Source organism: Sylvia atricapilla, chromosome 2 (genome assembly GCF_009819655.1).
Source record: "Sylvia atricapilla isolate bSylAtr1 chromosome 2, bSylAtr1.pri, whole genome shotgun sequence".
NCBI classification, from domain to species: Eukaryota; Metazoa; Chordata; class Aves; order Passeriformes; family Sylviidae; genus Sylvia; species Sylvia atricapilla.
Window position 1 is genome coordinate 52,554,690 of NC_089141.1, and position 23,849 is coordinate 52,578,538.

Below are 23,849 nucleotides of genomic sequence, written 5' to 3' on the forward strand. Positions count from 1 at the left end.
CAAGAACTGTATGAGCTTTGGACAAAGATACAGTCTTGCACCTGGGATGGAATAATCCCAGCACCAGTGCAGTCTGGGGTCTGACTCTAGCCAGTTTTTCTTTTTTCAGCTCTGCTGAGAAGGACATTGGAATTTGAATAGGAGCAAGCCAAATGAATCAGCAAAGCATCTTGGCAGCAGCAAAACCAAATTGTTTCATGGGCTGCATAAGCAAGAATTTACTCAGCAAAACAAAGGATTTAATTACGTCACTTTACTCAGCACTTTTTAAACCATGCTTGGAATACTGCGTCCAGTTTTGGTCCTCCCAGTTCAAAAGACACTGGGAAACTGGAAAGAGTTCAGCATGATGATGAGAGGATTAGAGAATGTGACATCAGAAAGAAAGTTTTGTTTTATTCTGCCTGAGTAAAAAGAAGTTTTATTGGGAAGGATCTAATCACAGCCTTCTGATACCTAGGAGATAGTTACAGAAGAGATGAAGACATTGCCTTTCAAAGGATCTGTAATGACAGGACAAGAGCCAACAGATACAAGTTGTGTTAAGGGAAATTCTAGTTGGATATAAGAAAATAAATTAATTACCATTAGAAGAGGCAGCCCAAAGAAGTAGTTGAATTGTCCAAAAACCCAGCTTAACAGGGCTGGGACAGGGTTGAACTGCCTAAACTAAGGCCTGGCTTTCTACACAAATTTGACCCAGATGATCACTAGAAGTCCCTTCCAACCTAGACTTTTCTGTGATTCTAGGAAAACAAATTCTTGCTATTCTTTACTTTCTACTTTTTAGTTTAGCTAAAAGCTAAACCACCTAGGAAAGAAGAAAAAAAAAGATAAAAAGAAAGAGGCTTTTTCAGCTTTTAGATCTGTTTTAAAAATGAGCAGAATTGAAATGACAGCAGTGATGTTAGTACAGACTGAGAAGAGGAAATGCAAGCTAACATATCCCTCAGACATTAAGTCTCCCGATAAAGTTTACAAGATTAATAATCATCTGGTTGTCTTTGTGCCCTTACAAATGAAGTTAAACAGGCAGTTAGCATTTGCGTATTATAATAAGGTTTCAAATGGTTATAAAGCTTCTTTCAAAGGCCTTAAGGACTATTACTACTAATTAAGTCTTTCCCCTGTATAATAAAAATTAAAGACCTGATTAACATAACATTTGTTTCTCCTTTATGCTCCATGAATGAGTGAACAGAGACTTCTGTTTATTGTTTTGCTAATAAAAATAGGGTATAAACACTGGAGTTTATTTTAATGAGAAACTTAGGATGTTTAAGTAACTATACATTTACTAGTAATGAGTATGATTAATGGGTAGTATTACTTTCAAAGGAAGACTATGGTCATGTCCTGCAAAAGCTAGTTTCAAAACAATTAGCTATTCTTTAGTTCATGTGTAGCTGAAATAGTGCTAGAAACATACTGTATTTTTAAAGTATTTAAATACTAAGTTATGCAAAACCCCCAACATAATTATATTCAGAAGTGCAAAATATCTGAAAAGGAGTACTTACATGCTTTAGTGTTAACTCAAAACAAATCAATCAACCCTTAAGCTATTGCCATTCATATTACGAAGAGAAGCTGTTCTTCAACAGTTCTCAATTCTTCCTTAAGAAATAGTATTTTAGGTGTATTGTGACAATAGCTATCAATGTTTTTTACTTGCAGACAGATGAGGTTATTCTGACCGTGCCTCAAGTTGCACCAGGGGAGGTTTAAACTGAACATTACAAAGAATTCCTTCACGAAAGAGCAGTCAAGCATTGATTGGCAAGGCTGCCCAGGGAAGTGGTTGAGCCACCACCCCTGGAGGTATTTCAAAGATGTGCAAATATGTTGCTTAGGGAGATGGTTTAGTGCTGGGTTAAGAGTTGGACTTGATCTTATAGGTCTTTTCCAACCTTAATGATTCTGTGATTCATACTGTGGGACATGGAGCTTTGTTCTAAAGCCCAAGCAACTATTCGAGTATGACAGAGAACATAGAAAAGCTCAGGCTGGAAGGGACCCAAAAGATCATCTGGTCCAACCCTTCAGGGCAAAGTGAGCCTAGATGAGATTATCTAACACCCTCTCCACTCGTATCTTGAAATCATCCAGTGACAGGGACTCCATCACATTTCTGTGCGATTGTTCTAATGATTACTTCATCTCACTGTGGAAAATTTCTTTCCTATGCCAAGGTGAAACTCCTTCCACTGCACCTTACAACTCTTGCCCCTTGTCATCTCCAGGTGACTCCTTGTGAAGGGAGAACCTCCCTCCTCTCTGTAGTCAGGCTTTAAGTACTGGCAAACTGTGATCAGGTCCCACTGAGCCTTTTCCAATGAGAAAATATGTAATTCCTTTAGACTTTCATTACAGGGCAGGTTCTCCAGCCCTTTTATAATTTTTATGACCTTCCTTTGGGACCAACTGCCACTCTAGCTGTCTTTTGTGAATTCTGTGGTTTAGAACTGCACACAGTTCTCCAGGTGTGACCTGACACAAGCTGAATACAGGGAAGTTCTCTTATCTCTACTAGCAATGCCAGTACTGAGACAGCCCACGATCCAGTTTGCCTGAAGACTCCTTTCAGCAAGGCTGCTCCTAGCCTATAGTGGGCTCCTTGGGTATTCCACCCCAGGTGCAGAACTTGGCACTTGTCTTTTTTTAAACTTCATACTGTTTTTGCTACCTCATTCTTCTAGCCTGTCCAGGTGTTTTGCTAAGATAGTTTTGCCTTCTGATGTGTTCATCTAACCACTCCATGTTGTGGTGTGGTGTCACCAGCAAACTTGGTGAGGGTGCTTTCAATCCTGTTGTCAAGATCAGTTGTGAAAATGAACAGCATGGGGCCTCCTATCCCTAGGAGTTCCTAATTCAGATAGGCTGCCAGCCTGACTAGAAACCATCGATCATCACCCTCTGAGTGCAGCCAGTTTTCTATTCATCTCACATACCATCTATACACTTTGTGTCTTGCCAGTTTGGCCAGGGAGAAGGCTGTGGGAAACTGCTGAATGCTTGCTGAAGTTCTGGTAGAGAACATCCACTGATTTCCTTGGACCAACTGGAAGTGTTACCTTGCTGTAGGATGTAATCAAGGTAGTCAGCCATCGTTTACTTTTGGTATAGGCTATTCCCAACTGCCTGCTTTGTTTGGCTTGTAGTATTTCCTAGGAAGATCTTTCCAGGGACTGAAGTAAGATTAATGAGGCTATAGTTCCCTGGGTCCTCTTTTGGGCCCCTCTTGCAGATGGGGGGTATTGCATTTGCCCTCTTCCAGATGTCAGGGATATCCCTTGACCTGCATCACTTTTTGAATGTTATAGATGGGGGTCTTGCAGCAATGTCAGCCACTTCTCTTAACATCCAGAAGGGGACTGAGCTCTTCCAAACGCCAGACTTGTCACAGCAGGCTTATCCTGTGATCTGGGCTCCAGTTATGCTGGTAAGGTTGAGGCAAAGAAGGTATTGAGAACTTCTGCTTTATTGGCATTATTAGTAACTTGCCCCTTTGCTCTGTATGTAGGAATGGCCTCTGTATGTCTTCCCTGTGCTGAATAAGCATTTTATGTCATTCTTGTTGTCTTTGCCCAATTTCAGTTCTAGTTGATCCTAAGCCTTCCTGATTTCAACTCTGCCTGTCCTGGCAAAGTTCTTGTAGCCCTTGATGGCTATTTGATCACCTTCCCATGGCCAATATACTTCTTTCTACCTTTTAACCACACCCAAAAGCTTATAGGTCAGACTTCGTCCTGAAGTGAAAGTTCAGCCCTCAAGCTTATTAGAACAGACTCAGCACCATGGTAATATGGATGACTTACTAACAATTTTTTATCGAAGCTGCTCCTTACTGTAACACCTCCATTGTGTTTACTATCAAAGAACCCATAGCTACACTAAGTAATATCACCCATGTATATGAAACAAATATAAATAAAAAACCCAAAATAGCCAAATAACCAGCCAAAAAAAAAAAACCAACCCAACCCCGGATGTTAAGAATATGTACTTATGACTTGGAATTTCAAAATACCTGCAACTGTGTTATACCTTGCAAAGATTCTTATTGCTTCTGCAGACACAATAATGCAGGTGTGCAGCTGACAGTTTTAAGAGATTGAAACTGTAAGAAACTGTCATCGAATTCAGTTTTCCTTAAAAATGACTCTCCCCACTTCTAAGTCAATCTCAAACTAGTCTGGTGCCCAAATATATGAAAAAAAATCTTACCCTAAATTTATATTTTGTACTACGCCTCAAATTCTTCACCGTGTAGGTAAGATCATCACCATCGTATTTTGGCTTGAAACCATATCCCTGCAGAATTAAATAGGATTATTTGAAACATTATCTTTGTGGACCAGAGGATAACATACTTCACACAAATAAATTAATGTTTCAAACTGTAATTATTATGCTTCTCTGACAAAGTAATAAGCATCTTCATTGTGTAAACATATTTTTTTCAGAGGTGTGAATTCATTAACCATTTTCCAATCAGGAGAGGGGGAAAAGATCAGTAAGAAAGACATATACAGTGTCACTGGAAATTTTACCTAATACTTTCAAAGGATAGAACAATACTGATTTTAAAACAAATGTTGTTAGTCTGGAATGACATCTAGAGGGACCACACTTCATGATGTAATTGCTTTGATCCAGCTCTTATAGGCTTAACTTGCATACACAAATTCACAAAGTTATAAACAATTTAAAAGTCTCTACAGAAATGGGGCTTAATAACACCTAGCACAATTAAAAGAAGAAATCTAGGTGGCGTGGTCACAGCAATGACAAGTCATTAGCTAAATTTCAGAAAATACAATTCCTTGTAGAATATTCTAGCAAAAATAATCGTTCCTACACTACTAAAATAATGCATAAAACATATTGAGAATAAGTATTCTAAACTTACTGAGTTCTCATCCTCCATCTCTAATATATATGAGATTCCTTCATCTGATGGTGTTCCTGAGGGTTTTGTCCACTGAAGGGATAACCATGTAACTCCAGCATTAATCAGCAAAGGACTTGCTGGTGTAGTTGGGGCAGTGCCTGAGGTATGATACAGGACTTCTTCACTAAAATCACTGTTTAAAACAGACAATATGTAAACTAACTAGACACAATAATTAATAGCTAAAACCCAAAATTCTTACTAAACACAGCTATGACAGTTTCTTGGAGATATGCACAATGGGAAATTGCAAGCTGTTACACGCAAACAACTTCACTTGCCCATAAGTCTGTCAGTAACAAAATATCTGAACAAGGTTAACATGTTCATAATTGAAAGATTCCTTGTATTATATAATTACAATGTTTTGCTAACCAAAACATTTTGCTTTTTCATATTTACTCGGTATTCTAAAACACTAAAGCTCTATTTGCAATAATATATTAATACCACAGTGTGCTTCCTTTTCAAAGTGAAAACATGAAGGCAAAAAACATTTATGGCAAGAACCTGAAAACAACCTTTACTTATGTGTTTTGAGCTTAAATATTGGTTTCTGTAAAGATTCAGAAAATAATAGAATAGTCTCAATTTAATGGTGAACTACTTCAAAAGTTGGTAAAATGGAAGTCTTATTACAGAAAAAGAAGTAGAGTGTATACCAGTGAATCTCCTAACACAACTGTTACCCTTATCTGATTTAGATTAGACACACCTTGTGGTGAAAACATAAACAAATTACATAAAAAGACCTACTGTGAAACAGAGGGATGCAAAAGTTAGTGAACAGGTACTATGCTTGCACAGATAGTCTGACATGCATCCAGCTAGACTAAAAAGCCCCACCTGCTCTGAGCTGGCTTTGCTGCTTTATATCAGATCTGACGACTCACTTGCCTAAAGCTAGTCTATTTTTAACCATATGAAACTAATGTCAAAGATGTAATTTTAACCTAAAAGCTATGGATTACCTAAGTGAGCATCAGGAAGCCCTGAAAATAAAATCCTCAGTAAAGCTTAAACAAAGATACCAGTTAAATATCTCATGTGTTTTGAACCTGACTTGTCTGAAAATCTCAATAAAAAGATAACTCAATTTCACTTTCTGTCTTACTCAACTTGTATAATAGTGATGCACATGTTATAAATTATAGTCTGCACTGAGGTATTTTTGGCATTTAAAGGAAAAATCTTACAGACAACACATTATCAAGAGTGTTGATAGCACGGAAAACAGTCTGCCAAAGAGATGTGAAGAAAGAAGGGAAAAAGTAAAAAACCAAAGGAGGCTTCTAAATTTGTGGGAATAGTAATTTTTTTTCTTGTAAGAAGTTAATAAAATTTCTGGAATGGAGATTAGGCTGTACCTACAATATATTTACCAAAAAAAATCAGCACTTTGTAGGCAGCCCAAAGAAAGCATGAAGAGAGGTTAGATACAAGTACTATGTCTAACTCTTTTCAAAACAAACTATTGAAGGAGTCACCTTACAAGTAGATATAAAGCAAAAAAACCCCGACATCTTAAAAAGATTTAATCTCTAAATTTGCTTGAACCACTCCAAAATACACTGAAAAAAACCTCAGAGTTCCAGCCATAGCCATATTTGAATGACTATTAAACAATTCCCTCAGAAGTACAGTACTATCTATTTTTGAAAATAGATTTTATTTTTCCAGTTTTCTTTAACCACTGTTTCATGTAGGTTAGAATTAAATTTAAAAACTAGTTGCTCAGAGATAAAATATCTGTTCTTGTTGGTAAAATTATTTAGACAAAATATTGTCTCCAGATGCCTAACGGTCTCAACATTCTTCATAAGGGATTAACAGTCACTCCATACTAATAAATATTATTTCAAGAGACTTCTTAATTAAATAATACCATAAAGACAATAAAGCACATCTTCACAAGGCTATGAAATATTGATTTAAAAATCTATTCAGTGTGATTAGTTTAAGAAGGGTACTTAACTGATCAGTGTCTTCAAAGTTTATGCCGGAGGAATCTGTAACATGTGCAGCTGTTCCTAGAGGGCTACATTTACACTCAGATGTAAAAGGGGAACAGGAAGAGATCTCAGGCACTGCACCCTGCTTAACTGCCAGCTTCCTCCCTGTCTTTATTTTTAACAGTTCCAACTGAATATCATCAAGACAAAGTCCAGGAGCAACTCAAGAGAATAATTAATTCCAGGAACATCATCCAGAAGGCAGTAATGTAATAAAGACTATTGGTGCACACCAAAAGGTCATTCTAGTCCACTACAACGTCCTCTGACAGTAGCACAAAGAGCTGCTTAAGGAAAGGCATAGGAACAGGCACTTTTTGCAATGCATTCTCTAAGTACTCTCCAAAGCCTCCCAACACATGGTCTCCTGTGCCAGCTGTATTTTTCACATACTTAAAAATCTGCAGAACATTCCTTCTGCCCAGCATGAATTATGACCCTGGCTCTGGCTCCCTACTCTTTACATTGTTCTTCAACACTGGCCAAGCAGGAACTGTTGCTTCAAGCACCTCCTTCTGCCAGATAAAGAACACACAACACGCCCCCTCTATTTCATCATATAAAAATACCACTTCAGCGAGCTGCAGCACAATGTTCCTAATATTTGAATTAAAAAAAACAAACACAAAAAGCAATTTTATGCTGATAGTGAGGAAAATTATTTTTATGCCCCACAGCACCTCAAGGTCCAAATACCACTAGGTAGCATGGACACCAGGAATCTGCTGTAGAGGAGATGAGCTCTGGCAGTGTGGTTGTTAGCCAGGTGCATCTGCTTTGCCTGATGACCAGGAAGCACACTCAAGAACTAATGCACCCAAGTAATGCAAGTTTAACTCCACAAAACATTATTTTCCAAGTTCTTACTTATATTCTCCACTGATGTCACATGTCATTCATTCAAAAATTCAAAGCAAAATTTGGTGCTCTTTAACATCTGAAAAGTAGTAATTAAAAGCATGAACCACATATCCTAAACATTTATAATAACCTCTAGAACTTCCAAAGAATTCATTGATACGGTAATGTCATATTGTGTCTATTTCCTAGGGTAACAGGAGACTAACAGACACCTTAGATGCAGGGACAATATCCCAGCACACAGGCTGCCTGCAAAAAGAATAATACAATGACATGCTGTGAGCTAACTAAGCATTTGGACTAGATGATCACTGCAGGTACCTTCCAACTGAAATATATATTCTATATTTCATTTCAGACCATTTGGACAAAAGACCTTTTTCTTTAACTGCGACCATATGTTTTTCCTAAAGTAGCCCACACATGCAGGCATATGCATTCCATATTTATGTATATAAGAGTATTTACCTCATTCCCACGTCATTTTTGGCTGCTAGCCTAAAGGTGTACCCCATTGCTGGTGATAGTTTAGTGATCCTGTACTGCTTCTGTTGACCATAATAACACTGGCAAAACTCTCCATTTCCTTTTCCCTAAAAAGTAATAAGTTAATCATATTATTCACCTTATTACATATGCATCCATCAGTTTAAGTACACACGAACATGAAGTAAATCCTTTTTGAAATTAAATACATCTCAAGAATCTCCATATGGTGAGGCATAGCATATGAAACTTTGTATTCAATTAGGAGCTTTTTTCCTTCCTTTCCATTTCCCAGTTCCTTGGGGCTGAAAGAATAAAAGCCATGAAGATCCTGCAGCTCTGCCATCTCAGGATACCTGCCCAAGTAGAGACTGCAAGATTGTTGCAGAGCTATAGTTGATCCACCCATGTATTAAAAAAGAAAGACTTTTACAGGAAAATGACCCTTCCATGTCAGCTCTTGAACACAGTATTGGACTACAAGTGAAAAAGCCACTATTAAGGGTGGCAGAATCATGCAAGATTAAGATCCTTTTATGTTATATGCCCCTAGAAAAAAACTGAGCAGTAACTATAGTAATTGTTTCAGGAATTACGTATTTGTCACACGCCTCTAGGCAGAAATCTTAATTTTCACACATTGACGTGCACAGTCACATACAGCTACTTAAAAAAAGAAGACTAAAAATACAATAGAATAACTTGCTTACTTCATCCCATTCTAAAAGGTAACTGTGGATTTTGGAACCATTATCACAAGATGCCTGTAACAGGAAAACAAGAAAATTAGAATTCTAACTGGATGCAAGACCACTTAAAATCATGAGAAGAACAGTGGAAGACAAATAATCCTCCCCTTAAATTAATGTTTCACTTGCCAAGACAGTCCTAGTTCAGTCATCATACAGTGAATGCTTGTTTCATGTTTATGGGTTTTTTTCCAATTTAGTCCTTGAAATGCATTGGATACTGAACTACTGTAATTTTACCTTGAAAGACTCCTTGCTTTTCTGTGAATCCCTCTTTTTTACTCAAGCCCACATTTAACCCAGTAAATCTATTTCCAGTCAAGGAACCATGACTGAAATGAGTAGGTTTGACAAAAAATTTCAGTTTCAATGAACTGGTGTTTTATTGGTAAATCCATAACAATTCTGAAGAGTTTAAAATATTTATTTTAGAGGCTGTGAAGCAATCCTTACCTTCCACTGAAGAGTAAGAGAATTTTTGGTCCGATTAGTTATCCTGGGCAGATTCGGAGTATCAGGTTCACAACTTGCTGTGGTAAAACTCTCTGCTTCTGAAGGGCTCCCCTTTACACAGTTGCATTCTACTTGGACTCTAAAGTGAAAGAGAATCAATAACATTTTGCTTCAAAATCTGTATAGTTTCCAAAGAAAACCAAGCACTTGGAATTAAGTTGCTGCCTTGCTACTTCATTATTAAAATATCACTAGTATAAATAAATAACTGGGGGAAACATCTCAGTCAATAGAAGTAATAAGGAAGAGAAGAGTCCTTTACTTCGGATGTACATCATTACCATCAGTTGGCTTTAGTCTCACAATTATATTTGAAATATGTCTGTTATTAGCTGTACTTTGGTTGGAAAATAATGGTAGCCTTTTGCAGGCTCATTATCTGTTGTAGACATATAAACTTATATTATGAATAATTCTTCTGCAAGTTCTTTCGCCAGATGAGCACAATGAAGCCGTTGACGTATTTTCAGAGTATCCTCTGCACTCAAATGAGTGTCCTGCTGAGTGTGTTCACCTTGTCCTTTCCTTTAGTAAGGCTATGAATTAACTCTCCACATTCTTCCAAAGAGTGAATTTTGCTTCTGTCTCAAGGAAAAATAGCTTGTTTTTTAAAAGGCTCGTATCCAAAAGGAAATATACGATGATCATCTGGCCTCCCCCTGCCCCCTAAGCTGTGCAGCTATGCCTTGCCTCTTTGAGTCAATGGCACATTACTTTCTTCTGATTCATCTGTTCCTTTGAAAAAAACCCTAAAACCAGAACTCTCAAAAAAAAGAAAACAACAAAAAAACCCAAAAAAACCCAAAACAAACAAAAAAAACCAACAACCAAAAAACCTTTCCTCTGATGATCACCAATATATAAGATCTGGGTTGCCAGCTTAAGAAGATACAAAAATCCTGACATATTTTTGATGCATGAACAGCAAATCACAGGAAATTTGGCTTTATAGATTTCACAGAGAGAAGACATTCGAACAGTGGCTAAAGTTGAACATAAAGTTGCTTGTGCTTGCACACAGTTGCAAATATGGAATATCCCAGTTATCTTGGTGGTTGAGTTGTTCCAGTCTTTGTTGATTTTTTGCTGTGTTCATACTGGCAGAATTCTGTTTAGGAAGAGCTTGGATGGCCAAGACACTGATTTTCATGTATTGCCTACAACAACCAGAATTAAGCAAGAAAAAAGAATGAATGTATCCTGATAGAAGAGGACTTAAGACAGAAAAAAAAAAGTTTCTAGGCACAGACCGTTATGTTCCATGAATTTTCAACTTCAACCTTGTTGGACAAAATATACAAATACTACTAAAAATAGGAACAAAATCACATGTAAACACTTTCATATGAAAGAACTTTGAGCCAACTTACCATTCATTCTTCTCCTGACCTTGTGTTCCAGGAAATACAGGGGCTCAAATTAAATGAGGGCTGTGATAAGAACAGACCAACACTCTTTTGCTTTCAATTTGACAACCAGGACAATACTCTAGAAAACAGCTCTGGGAGCTGACCCCTTCACACCAAGGACTGCGAACTCAGCTCTCCCACTTGAGCAAATGTCAAAAAGGCTGTTGTACAAGGCAAATCCTATCCTAAACCCAATGTGGAAGGAGACAGAACATTGTTAACTGGGACCCATACTCTTGACACACTTCTGCTCCCTTTGCTTCCTAACAGCTGCCTCTAAATTCCTTCCCTTGGTCAGTACACAGAGATCTTAGGGCTCTCCACACAGCCAAGAGAGGCAGGACATTCAGTAATGTCTAAGAAGATACTTGACATTGGCCATCACCTCCTGAAAAGGCACTTCTTTTAAGGAGGCCTTAATTTCTGCCTTCACAATGTTATTTATTTGTAAACTGCTGTATTCGCACTATTTTTTTAAACCCAAGAATCACAGAGTAGTTTGGGTTGGAAGAGACCTTTAAAGGTCAACTTGTCTAAACTCCCCTGGAATAAACAGAGACATCTTCAACTACATCAGGCTGCTTAGAGCCTTGCCCAATCTCTCCCTGAATGGTTTCCAGGGATGAAGCATCCACCACCTCTCTGGGAAAGCTGTTCCACTGTTTCATCACCCTCAGTGCAAAAAATTTCTTCCATATAGCTAGTCTAAATCTACCCTCTTTTAGTTTGAAACCATTATCTCCTGTCCTGTCACAACAGACCCTACTAAAAAGTCTGTCCCCATCTTTCTTACAGGCTCTCTTTAAGTACTGAGTTTTCTCCAGGCTGAACAACTTTCGTGGCCCTCCTCTAGAGCCACCCTAACAGGTCACCATCCTTCTCATGCTGGGCATCCCACAGCTGGACACAGCACTCCAGATGGGGTCTCACCAGAGCGGAGCAGAAGAGCAAAACCACCTCCCTCACACTGCTGGCCACACTACTTTTGATGCTGCCCAGGACACAGTTGGCTTTTTGGGCTGCAAATGCACGTTGTCAGGTCATGCCTGGCTCTCCATCCACCAGGACTATCACATCCTTCTTGGCAGGGCTGCTCTCAGTCCCTTCATCCTGCAGCCTGTGATGATACCAGGGCTGCCCCAAACCAAGGGGAGCACCTTGCACTTGGCTTTGTTGAACCTGAAAAGGTTCCCATATCCTCACTGTTCAAGCTTGTCCAGGCACCTCTGGATGGCATCCTGTCCTTCAGGTGTGTCAACTGCACCATTTGGTGGTTGACACTGCAACTGCCTGGTGTTTTCTGCTCACTCAATCCCACTGTCTATGTCACTGATGAAGATATTTGACAGTACTGGTCCAAGACAAGTCCCCGTGGGACACCACTTGTCACTAATCTCCATCTGGATGTTGGCCCATTGACCACTATTCTGTGAGTGGGATCATCCAACCAATTCCTCATCCACCAAGAAGGATACTGAGGGGGACTATCTCAAAGGTCTTACAGAAGTCCAGACAGCTAACATCTGTAGTCCCCTTGGCCACTGATACAAGTCACTTGATCATAGGCCACTTGGTTCTTCAGGCAGGACTTGTCCTTGGTGAAGCTGTGCTGGCTGTCCGAATCATGTCCTTGTTCTTCATGCGCCTTAGCATGGGTTTTGGAAGGATCTGTTCCATGATCTTCCCAGGCACAGAAGTGAGGCTGACAGGTTGTTAGCTCCCACAGTCTTCCTTCCTACCCTTTAAAAAAATGAGGGCAGTGTGTTCCTTTTTAGTCACACAAGACTTCACCTGGTTGCCATGACTTTTTGAAGATGATGAAGAGTGGTTTGGCAACTACGTTAGCTAATTCCCTCAGGACTCTGGGATGAATGCCATCTGATGTACAGGTACTGATATACAGGTTCCTCAGGTGGTCTCAGATCTGTTCTTCTCTCACTGTGGGAGTGGCTTTCCTCCCTCAGTCCCCATCCTGCTATCCATCCACTGGAGAGGCATGAGAAGAGAGGTTGCCAGTGAAGACTAAGGCAAAAAAGGTTGTTGAGTACCTCAGTGTCTTCCTCATCCATAGCTACCACTTTGCCAGTTGTGTTCATCTGGGAGGATACACTTTCTCTGACCTTCGCTTCTGGCTGACAAAGCTACAGAAGCCCTTAGTCCTTGCATCCCTTGCCAAGTTCAGTTCCAGATGACCCTCCAATATTGTAAAAAAAGAGGGAGAACCACACCTAACCACATCTTCCCAATCCCATGCTATTTCTTCTGGCCTACTGAAGTAGTCAATTCTGCTAGAAGGGTGGAATCACACTGAGCTGGGGGCACATTTTGTCATGCATATGGGGTCAGGTTCACTGATCTACTAGAACAAAGCGAAAGCATGACCTTCAGGTGGCCAAGCAGGGAGCATCTTCCAGGACAAGGTACTTTCCTCTGCTACTTGTGGAAAATTGAAAAGCAGCATCTGTGCCTGGCTCCAAGGACAGAAAAAGGTCATTGTGCTGGCATAAAGACAAGAGCATGAATCTAGGATGAATGTGCACCAATCTTGCCTTATGTTGTCCAAACCAGACTGAGTGGTCAGCTAAGTCAAGAATGTTGATTTGTAACTCAAAAGAGAGTGAGAAGTGGTTAGATCATCTCTGAAGAAGCAAATACACAATGAAACTTTTAAAACATTCTACTGAATTTTATGAAAAGAAATTGAGATACTCACTTTGCATGGTAATCAGTTGCTGGCCTGAGATCGTTTACAGTAACTTTATTTTCTTCTCCACTGGAAAGAGATACAAGCTTTTTTCAAAGACTGTTTCAGAATTCCATACATTTATAAAAAAAGACATGTATCATCTAACCCAACACACCTTCTATGAAATGTATTTGCTAAGAGTTTGTCTTTTGCTAAATACAGCAATGCATAAATGCATTTATCTCTGAATTTTAGAGGCTTCTTGTGCTATTCCTGTTCTTTTGCCCCGGTGGTTTTGGAGCACTTTGTTTGCTGTTTTCTAAAGAGTAGCAATTATTTTCTTCTTTACTTAGCAAGACAAGCTGCACGTGTATGCATGTATGTTATTGCTCAAAAATCATTGTACATTGTCCAGTACATTGAAATACTGGAGCTTACAGCAGCTCGGTCCAGCCTTGCAAAAACAGTTATCTAAAACTGTACCTGACTGCACATACCTGCTTGTTAGAGCCTAGGAAGCAGAAAAGGCATCAAACTAACATCTATTAGTTTGCTTTTGCTGACATCACCTCATCTTAGCAAAGGTCATTTCTCTGCCTCTAGTTTCTTGGACAGGGATACTCAACTTGTTGATACTCAACATGAAATCCATGGAAGGTGACTAAGATAAACTAGCTAGATACAAAGGTGTATAACTATTAGAGAACTCTATACCCTTAATTCTGTATTTTATGGTCACATTTCTCCAAATTGCAAAAAATTGTCTGAAAACCATTGTATTAGAATGAAACAATTGAAGAGTTTTTGTTTACTTTGCTGCTGCTATGAGTTCTGTGTGAATTTACTTTTTTTTTTTTTCATATTGTCAGAGCGTCTCTTACCAAGATCAATTTTAGTGAAGGGAGGGATAACCTTACTGGAAGGAGGAGAATATGCTCACATAAAAAGTAATTTTACCTTGAAGTAAAAAAAGTAATAAATAGTTTTTCTCACTACTTGTACATCTCACTGTTCGAGAGATAATGGTGTCTAGTGCAGCTGGTTGAAACACAGCAAAAGTGATATTAAAATATGCCTCCAACATGCAGAGAACAAAATCTTTACATTCCAGTTGATTGCAGAGACTTCAGTAATAAAATGAAACTAACTCTAGCGAAAAAACGGTAGATAATTTCAAAACACAAGTCACACGAAACTGCTAATCATTTAACATTCTGGACAAACTAGATTAACACTATGTATAACAAGCAGATTTTTAATGAGGTTTTAAGCCCCATATTTCAGTGCAGCAGTGACTAAATAAAAATAGCCAACACCTACATGTACACAGTTTTGTACTTTCCATCTTTTCCGGTACTTGAAATCATCACTTCATAAGTATAAACCTCTGGTGTGTCATTCTTGTCTGTGTCTTCTCCGGTGTCACTGGATGGAGGGGACCACATCAGCAATGCTGTTCTTGCCTGAATATCCGAGACCTGTAGAAACACAAAGTTTTGAGATCTCTGCCATTTAAATGCTGCTGCATATAAATGTTGCTTTGCCACAAAGGATCAAAGAAGAGAAAGAAAAATCATATACCATTAGCAAATCGGAGTATTTATATTGATATGCTAGCAACTAACTAGTTCTTGGATGAAAACAGGTTGGAAATGCAAGGAATACCATGGGAAAAATGCAATGCCAGGCAGGGGGCTGAGGGTACCGCCTGTTGGTACCGAACGCCACCCAGTGGACTGCTGAAACATGGACCAGAGCGTTGGCCAGGCACAGGAACAGGGACAGCAAAGCACATCCTGGGACACTGGGCACTTCATTAAACCATGCTTCTGGCACCCTTTTCTTGGAAGCCACTGGTACTATGACTTTTTTAACACCTTCTTGTTTCTTATGAAATACAGAGAGATGAAGGTATGTTCACAAGGTTCACGTACATACACACAGACAATATCCTGAAGAGTTTCTGTAGTGATGTTTGCCTGAGCATCCCACCCACTGCAAAAAGGCCTGGATAAGAACAGTTGGTGTGACAGAAATAGGAGTATAACCAGTGTGTGTCACCTCCAGGTATCCAACAAGTGGCCCCAGCAGATGAATCTCAAGGAGATTACTGAAACACAGAAGTCATCAGCTTTAGAAGTGTAAAGGTAGCATGAAAATTTGTCACAGGGGACGGGTAAGAGATTCTGGAGTGGAACAGAGCAATGATCAAAACCTGGCCTGACAGCGTGAGAAATTGCCAACCAATGCTGCCTCCATCCAAACCTGATGGATGCTGTGAGTAGCTGCACCCTAGTTGGTGCAACAGCATTTTGGGGTGCAGCAGACATGGATTTGCAGCTCAGGTGAGTGCATGTGACCTGGTGGAGAGCTTTTTTAATGCCCTGTGGATTAGCAGATTGTAGGGAGCAACAGATTCTAGGGAACAATGCAGTCACACACAAAGCTACTGAAGCAGCCACATCTTCCAAAGGAGATGTGTGACTAGAGGCATCCACACTCCCAAAAGAGTGAATGCTGCCTAAAACCCGTATGTGCTGCAACAGGCTGCGGATGCTCATGTTTTTGTAGGTGAGTGCACAGGTACATGCAGGTGATTGCAATTTTTTAGGATCTGTTATAGGAGAATGCCTAGAAATTTGTGGCTGTTCATAAGTATTGCACATCTGCTATTGTGGTTTATATGTTGCACCCACCTACTGTTTCCAATAATTTATAAGAGAACTCAAAACACATTTCATTATATGAAATTACTAGTTTTATAATATGACCGTAGTGTATGTCTATTTTGGGAATAACTGCTTTTGAAAATCTATTACCAGAGTATCAGAATCAAAAAGCTATCTTCACAACCAGCGCTCTCAAACTGCTATAATCTACTGAACTAAAATACTGAATAGGTCAGCTTCAAGAATGAAGCAAAGAGGACATGACTTACTGATAGCAAACAGAAAAAAAGAAAAATCACACTATGTGAGCCTCAGTGTCTTGGAAATAATGTCACTAAACCACTATGCACTAACAGGACTGTACATCATCTCTTAAAAGTGATCAAATGTTGGTAGGACTAAACACTGAAGTTTCTATTTAAAATCTGGAAAGAAAAAATTCCACTACTATCTTGATGCAATCACAAACTAGACTAGCACTATCTATAACCACTGCAGTAAAATTCTAGCATTTCTGGGAATCTCTGGACTTGTGGGAAGCATCTGATAAAGTTCCCTCCTGGACAATCTTTACCCCATCCTCCTGAGTTGCAGAAAGTGGCAGGAGATCCTGAGGGAAAGAAATGCAGGTTCCCCAAGGACTTACTGTACTTCAGGACTAGCAGATCCATTTTAAGATGATCTGTTCCTAGGTTTAGCTAGTTTAACAGTTGAATCCTTCTCCCTAGTGTCCAGGCAGTGTCCTCTTACTACTAGCTAAGCCTAATCCTAGGCACCATGGAGTTGAACACTAGATCTTCCCTTCCTTTTGCAGTTTTTTCTCATGCATTTGACAACTGTTAGCATTTGAGTTTCCCCTCACCTATAAAATCTAGTAATTCTCACTGTTCCCCTCATCTCCTACTGATTCATTTTCTTTAGTGCTTTGCCCAGAACACCCCATCTAACACACTTTGCTAATGCCAAACTGCCACCTGACATTTCCTTCATACATAGAATATTTTCAAAAAAACGTCTGTGACATAGGGAAAAAGAAGTATTTTTTGAGATTTAAGATCAGAAGAATGCACTACTATTATGTACTCTGAGACACTTGCGAGTGGCTTTTTCAAAAAGCTTGGCATTACTTATTATTTTGTATGCTTATGCAAGCAGCTGCAATTGATTCTGGTTGCAACTCTGAGCACTATGTATGTGCTTCTGCAAAGCAGAGTATAATACTTGGGTTAGGCTCTAGCACTGTGGAAACAAGAGGTGGTCATGTCTTCATTAGCAATCCAGTTGCCGAAGTGAATCTCCTCATTAAATATGTTACACATGCCATTTGGGTCAAACAAAAGAGCAGTTTCAGCATGTGCAATCTGGATTGCATTCACAGTAATCCAAGATACTTAACTGGGTGAGGTACATCACATGCCAGAAGTCTGCAAACATACACAGAACCAGGAAGTATCATGTTCTCCAAAGGGATTTACATGCTATAGAACCAACCCTCAAATTCTGACCTCTTATTGCCTCTTATTAAATACTCAGCCTTCTGCATCATTCTTCATTTGGCTTTTGTCTTTTCAGGTCTTCTTTTCTGTCTGCTTTGTTATTTGATTAACAGATGTAACAGCTGGTGAAGACTTTGCTTGAACACTGAGGTGCAATCTGCAGAATCACTTCAATTTACATCTGGGTAAAAACAGTTCAAGACCCCTAAGCAGAAGGGTCATCTGGTGTCATTTTCATTATGTCGCTGATAGGGACACGAAAGAACAAAGCAGGCAGCAGGAGGTCAAGCAGGAAAGCTCCCTTTTTATTTTTCTGACTCCATCTTAAATACCTTTGACAAGCAGGCCAAAGATTGGCTACACAGGTAGCCACCTCTTCAACACTGTTGGTGAACATCACCATCAATCATTTTTCTAATCCCAAATGAGAAATATGGAAATAAATAGATAATTTCTAAAAATATACACAGTTTACTTGAAGCTGCGTGAGAACAAATGCAAACAGTAAAAAGCAGGCAAACTTGAGGCAACATCATGTTACCAATTTGACTTAACACTGCCATGTATGAATGGATGAGGGATCCATATAGGGAAAAGTTCAAGGGAATCAGAATCCAACAAGAGTTTAGAGGCAGCAAAACTGATGCATCCCATACTGCCTAGAACTGAGAGGTATTTGTGAATGAAAGAACATGACAGAGACCACCACATAATTTAGATGGACATGCCCTGGACCTGGGCACTAAGACATGGGACAGCCCAGGATAGACCATAGCCTTCAGCACTACTCCACGTTTTCTGGAGTAGGATATGGTGCAATAGACACTGTAATGGACAGCCCCCTGTATGACCATCTGATCCTATGGCCACCACCACAGCTGGTACTGCCAGCATGGTTCACCCAGGGACCAGAGTACTGATGATCCATCAGAAACTGCAATCCTCATACTAAGTACTTCAACCAGAACATTAATAAGAAACCTGCAGGAATATTTATGATGAGAACCACAAAGAAAAGGTGTGAAAAAACAATGTCCTGGTTCATTTGAAGGAAAATGAGGAAAACATTTCCTTGATGAAACTGTGGGAGGGTGACCTGAGCTCCTGCAAGGCCCAAGTAGGTAACAGACTCCTATCACATCACACTCCCCCAGGCTGCAACATCAGCTAGACTTCCACCCCCTCACAGCCCTGACAGCCTCTTGCCTTCATAAAGCATAAGCCTCTCCAAGTGCTGGAAGTCTGGCTTTTTGCCTTGTGTACACTCTGCACCTGTAGCAGACTACCACTGTGCCTGTGCTGCCCTCTGAGGCCTCAGAGATCCCCTGCTGCACACAGCCACACGCAATGATGTTCAAGCAAGAACATGGTGGGGAGAGGAACAAGGGTACTTATCTAAGGGGCACGGATGTTTGAGTGTTGAGGGCAGGAATGAAAGAAAACATGATAGTACTGGCACCATATTGCTTTTCTCTATGTCATTAGCAAGACAGCACAAGACCCCACCTGTTGATCCATCCCTCTCAGTCCCATTCAGAGAGGGTTCAGAGCTCCCCTTGGCAATGCAGCCATTGCTAACACTCTGATTCCAGACAGCTCCCACCTCCATGCTGCTTGGCCACCAATGACACAGGGGCACTGAAGACATGTCAATCTATCCTAAGGCTTGGACAAAGCAGGACACCAAGTGTTCAGGACTTCCCCTCTACAATCCCTGCTCAGTGCGTGGAGAACCATAGAATCAACTTCAGTAGAATGGCTGAAGTTGGAAGGGACCCCTGGAGGTCATCTGGTCCAACTCCATTGTTTAAGCAGGGCTGCGTAAAGCCAGCTGCCTGGAACTATGTCCAGACAGCTTTTCAGTATCTCCAAAGAGGCAGTCTCCACAAACTCTGGCCAAGTTGTGCCAGAGCTGATGTCCTCACAGCACAAAAGTGTTTCCTGATGTTCAGGGGGAATCTCCTGTGTTTCAGTTTAGGCCCATTGCCTCTGGTTCTGACGCTGGGCACACTGAAAAGAGCCTGCCTTTATCCTCTGTGCACTTGCCTTGCAGATATCTATATACATAGATAAGATCCCCTCTGAGCCTTCACTTCTCCAGGCTAAACAGCCCCAGCTTTCTTGGCCTCTCCTCATCAGGCTGTAAAGAAACATATGAGAGAAGAATTAAGACTAGGGCACTCAGCTGGGGTGAGGTTGCCTGGAAATTGAAGGGAAGAAGGTACATAGCTGATGACTGGAGAAAGCAGCTGACTGACTGGACAAACCCATGGCAAGCTCCTACAGGAGTTTCAGTTTTATGTACTATGCTACAATGGGGAACACAGATGTTTTTACTCAGGCAAGATGGTGGACTCAGGATTGTGGTGAACATTTTTTGAAGATATGCAAATCTTCACAGAAAGGCTAGGACCAGGGGAAGTCCAGACAATGAAAGAAAAAAAGACTGGCCTGCTCTAAAACACAAGAAACTACTGCATTTGGCAACAACACTTTAAAGAGTATCTACACAAACATATGCATTAGTTTTACAAACTGAAAATATATTGGTAAATTTTCAAGCAGGTAGGTCAGAAGTCCACTGCTGACAGTTACCTTCTGTGCTGAATTTTATGTCTCTCTTCCCTGAAGCTGCAAAAAACTCTTAAAAGAGAAATAGGTCATATTTTTTCTCTACTTTGGATATAAGCTTTTACAAAACCTCATTTTTGGTGATGTTTCCAAAACCTTGCCAGGTATTTCTCATGCCTAGAATTATGTGGTGTGTAAAATTGGTTCCTGAGCAATTAAGACTAAACAAAGTTGCAGGAAATTGAGAACAAATTCGGCAGTATAATACGTTAAGCAGCATACTCCATTGAGCAGCATCATTATGCTACTGGCAATGTTATAATCTCTCTCTCTGTTTTTTAAATAATTCTGTTAATACTGAGATTCACAGAATAGCCAGGAAGAATTCTGCACAGTAAGTATCAAGACAGCTTTAGTTTCGTAAGTGTTAATACACTACAAATTGCTTTAGTTGTTTACAGTACAGTGACAGGAAGTTAAGTGAATTTGCTTTAGTATGGGAAATTAAAGACCCTTTAAACTTAAGAGAAAGAAAAGGAGATGTGACTATGTAAAATAGCAGCAGATATATTCTGATTTTAGGGAAAGCTTTTGTTACTTACCACTGGCTTGGCTATATTAGAAAGAAGTGCTTCCAGTGCTTTTGTTTCTTCATCCTTTTCTTAAAAAACAAAATAAAAGCAGAAGAGAAGTACCCATGAATATTGTGCAGTAACTTTACAGTTAAATAGCTCTTCAAATTCAACAACTGCACACAGAAGAAAGCATTTATAAAGTAGAACATCTTGCTAACATGCATTCATCTAGGACTACATAAAACCAAAAAAGCTTCTGAAGAAGTTGTTAATACAAAAAATATTTCTAAAGCCCTTCTATCCTTTTCGGAATACAGAAAGCCTGATTATCAACCATTAATGTATAACTTTAAACCAACTGCTGTTCTGGAGAAGATCTTGGATATTTCCCACAGATTTCTCTTTGGATGTAGATGCAGTCAAGTTGGAGTAGTTTCAATATGTTATTGCACATCAGCTGAAAGCCTACTGGTAACACTGCTGGCCTTCCTCAACTGCAAGGGAAACAGTCTAAGGTGTTTTGTGTGAGCGGAAGGTTTATAAAGGATTTATAGTTTATAGAAAGCATTTTATTTGCTTTTCTCATATAATATTTAAATTTTATTATCTCAATAGTGTAAATGAGCAGGCTACTCAGTTTTGAAGGTGTGGCCAGGCATTTTAATTCATTTAACCTGCCTTAAACTAAACATAGAAGAAAAACAAAGCCTGACAAAATTCTTTAAGAAACATAGACCAAATCTATTTACAACTTTGTTTCTAAGATGGTTTATGCTGTTGAAACAAGTAAAATGCTTTTCTGACTTGTATGACAACTTTAAGTCACCTTCTTCTGTTTGACAAGTCTTTCTCAGTACATAATTTCCCCCAATGTCTCCTGAAATAACTTTGAAAAGTGGACTTTCCCATTCCTCATATAAAATACTTCTAAGGAAACATTACCATAAGTTTTGTAACGTGTAATACAATAGTGCATTTCATCACTTGTGCCTTGTTAAAGTTAGCTTAAAGATAAACACCAACAAACTGAAAGTAAACTGAAGCTGAACAGAAAGTAAACTGCCACTCTGGAACTATAGTGACAAATAATCAAGTTTGGAGCAATAGTTCCCAACCTCTGATTTTATGTTGCATCTCAAATGTGACCTTTGGTACTAGGCTTTCAGAGGCTATCATCTACACATGCTTTTAAACAGCTCTCATAGGCTGGGATTTCCTGGTTTTGATTAGATGTAGTTTCTTTACAATTCTTTTGGTTTATAGCAATCTAACATACATTGGCACAAAATTTTTATCTCAAAGCAAATTTCAGAGAATTGAGAAAATTCCTGGTTTATTTTTCTGAGCATCACCAATTACAGTTCCTTATTCTGAAAGCTCTGCTCCTGGCTAATAACAAGTCTTTGATGTTATGTTCACCATCTGAAAGTCTGCGACAGAGGTCTCCAAATCAGACAGTGACACATCATCAGATTTGGTAACTGACTGTATGACTGAGTGAATTCAGTCCACCTAGGAGATGACACGCTTTCCAGTGAAATAAAGATACTAGTAATAAGCACACTCCCGATGGCAGTGTCTTAGAAAACAAACTCATAGGGACTAATGTGAGGACCAGCCTTTTTCTACAAGGGCCTTTCAACAATGAGTGGGTAGGGATAGATCAATTTTATGTAACAGCAGTATCTCTTTTATAAAATAATCTTTATCAAGTTGGATATCTGTTTGCTGATCCAGACACTTGGTTCTTTCCATCTTTTCTTCAGTATCAAGCAGGCCCATCAATATTCAGTGATTCGTTAAAACGCAAGCACTCCGAACAAAGGAGAGATTTTTCTTTAAACAGTGTCATGAAGTGTGACTCATTCTCTCAAATTTACATGGAGACTTCCATACCAGTAGTTTTTGTTTTCTTAGGCCCACATCCCCATGTGATGAGCAGGTTGATCACACTTAACTCTACTCGATGTAAGTCAGGGCATTTACAGGCAGCTACTCAACATCAAGACCATCAGAGTGTGGTGTTCCATTCAAAGATGCTATGTTCAGCCAGACACTAGACTTGCATCATATACTAATATATGTGTATATTTAATATTTTTGATAACACCTACCTTCTACTTCTGTGTCTGTCTGAGAACTGCTTTTTCCTTTACCCAAAGACTTGCACTTGGTAGAACCTGTGCTTATACCAGCCGTATCTTGTCCTTTTGTAAGTCCATTAGGTTCACTTGTAGGAGAAGGACATTTCTGAGGAGATGATGGAGGACTGTTTAACTTATCCTTCTGAGTTCCATGTCGATCTTTTAACTTTTTTTGTAATCTTTCATATGTTTTACTAGACCTTTCATCTCTAAAGTTGGATCTTCCATGAGCAGGCAGAGTATCTAAACGAAGGAAGGAAAAACAGATCATTAAGAACAGAATGTAATTTAAAAATCTACCTAAAAATGCTAAGTAAGTTAAATGTACACCTGCGTGTAAAACTGTATCTCTACTCCTATTTAAAAACTGAAGTGTCCAGCAGGTAAACTGATAAACACTAAATGGACATTAACCATATGTTACGGAAGAGAGTGTAATGTAATCCTTCCCTCCCCCATATTTTATCCAGTTAAAAATTATTCTTGAAATGCTTCTACAATCTTCCTTGAGCTGTGAGGTATGGGATCAAGTCTACACAGAAAAAATGTGCTACTTTATTACACTAGAGGAGGTTTGATCTAATGTTGAATAAAAAAACCCAGTAAGTTTTTTTATGATGCTTCAGCAGGGATCAACAGGGAAAACATTCATAAATGCCTAGAAACACAGAACCTGTGATCTATGGGGCAGTGGAAAGACACTGAGACACAGAAGACAGTATGG

General features: G+C 39.4%; 1 protein-coding gene across 5 annotated transcripts in view; it reads right to left on the reverse strand.

Annotated features, from left to right (window-relative positions):
* Window positions 1–23,849, reverse strand: part of FNDC3A (fibronectin type III domain containing 3A) — a 111,987-nt gene that overhangs the window by 19,144 nt on the left and 68,994 nt on the right. For all 5 annotated transcript variants that reach the window (XM_066313263.1, XM_066313264.1, XM_066313261.1 and 2 more), the window contains 9 exons: window positions 23,096–23,368; window positions 21,009–21,067; window positions 14,991–15,148; window positions 13,698–13,757; window positions 9,516–9,654; window positions 9,024–9,077; window positions 8,296–8,420; window positions 4,913–5,087; window positions 4,228–4,314 (listed from right to left, as the gene is read on the reverse strand). In XM_066313263.1, the coding sequence (XP_066169360.1) occupies window positions 4,228–4,314; window positions 4,913–5,087; window positions 8,296–8,420; window positions 9,024–9,077; window positions 9,516–9,654; window positions 13,698–13,757; window positions 14,991–15,148; window positions 21,009–21,067; window positions 23,096–23,368 (1,130 nt within the window). The remainder of the gene's footprint in view (window positions 1–4,227; window positions 4,315–4,912; window positions 5,088–8,295; window positions 8,421–9,023; window positions 9,078–9,515; window positions 9,655–13,697; window positions 13,758–14,990; window positions 15,149–21,008; window positions 21,068–23,095; window positions 23,369–23,849) is intronic.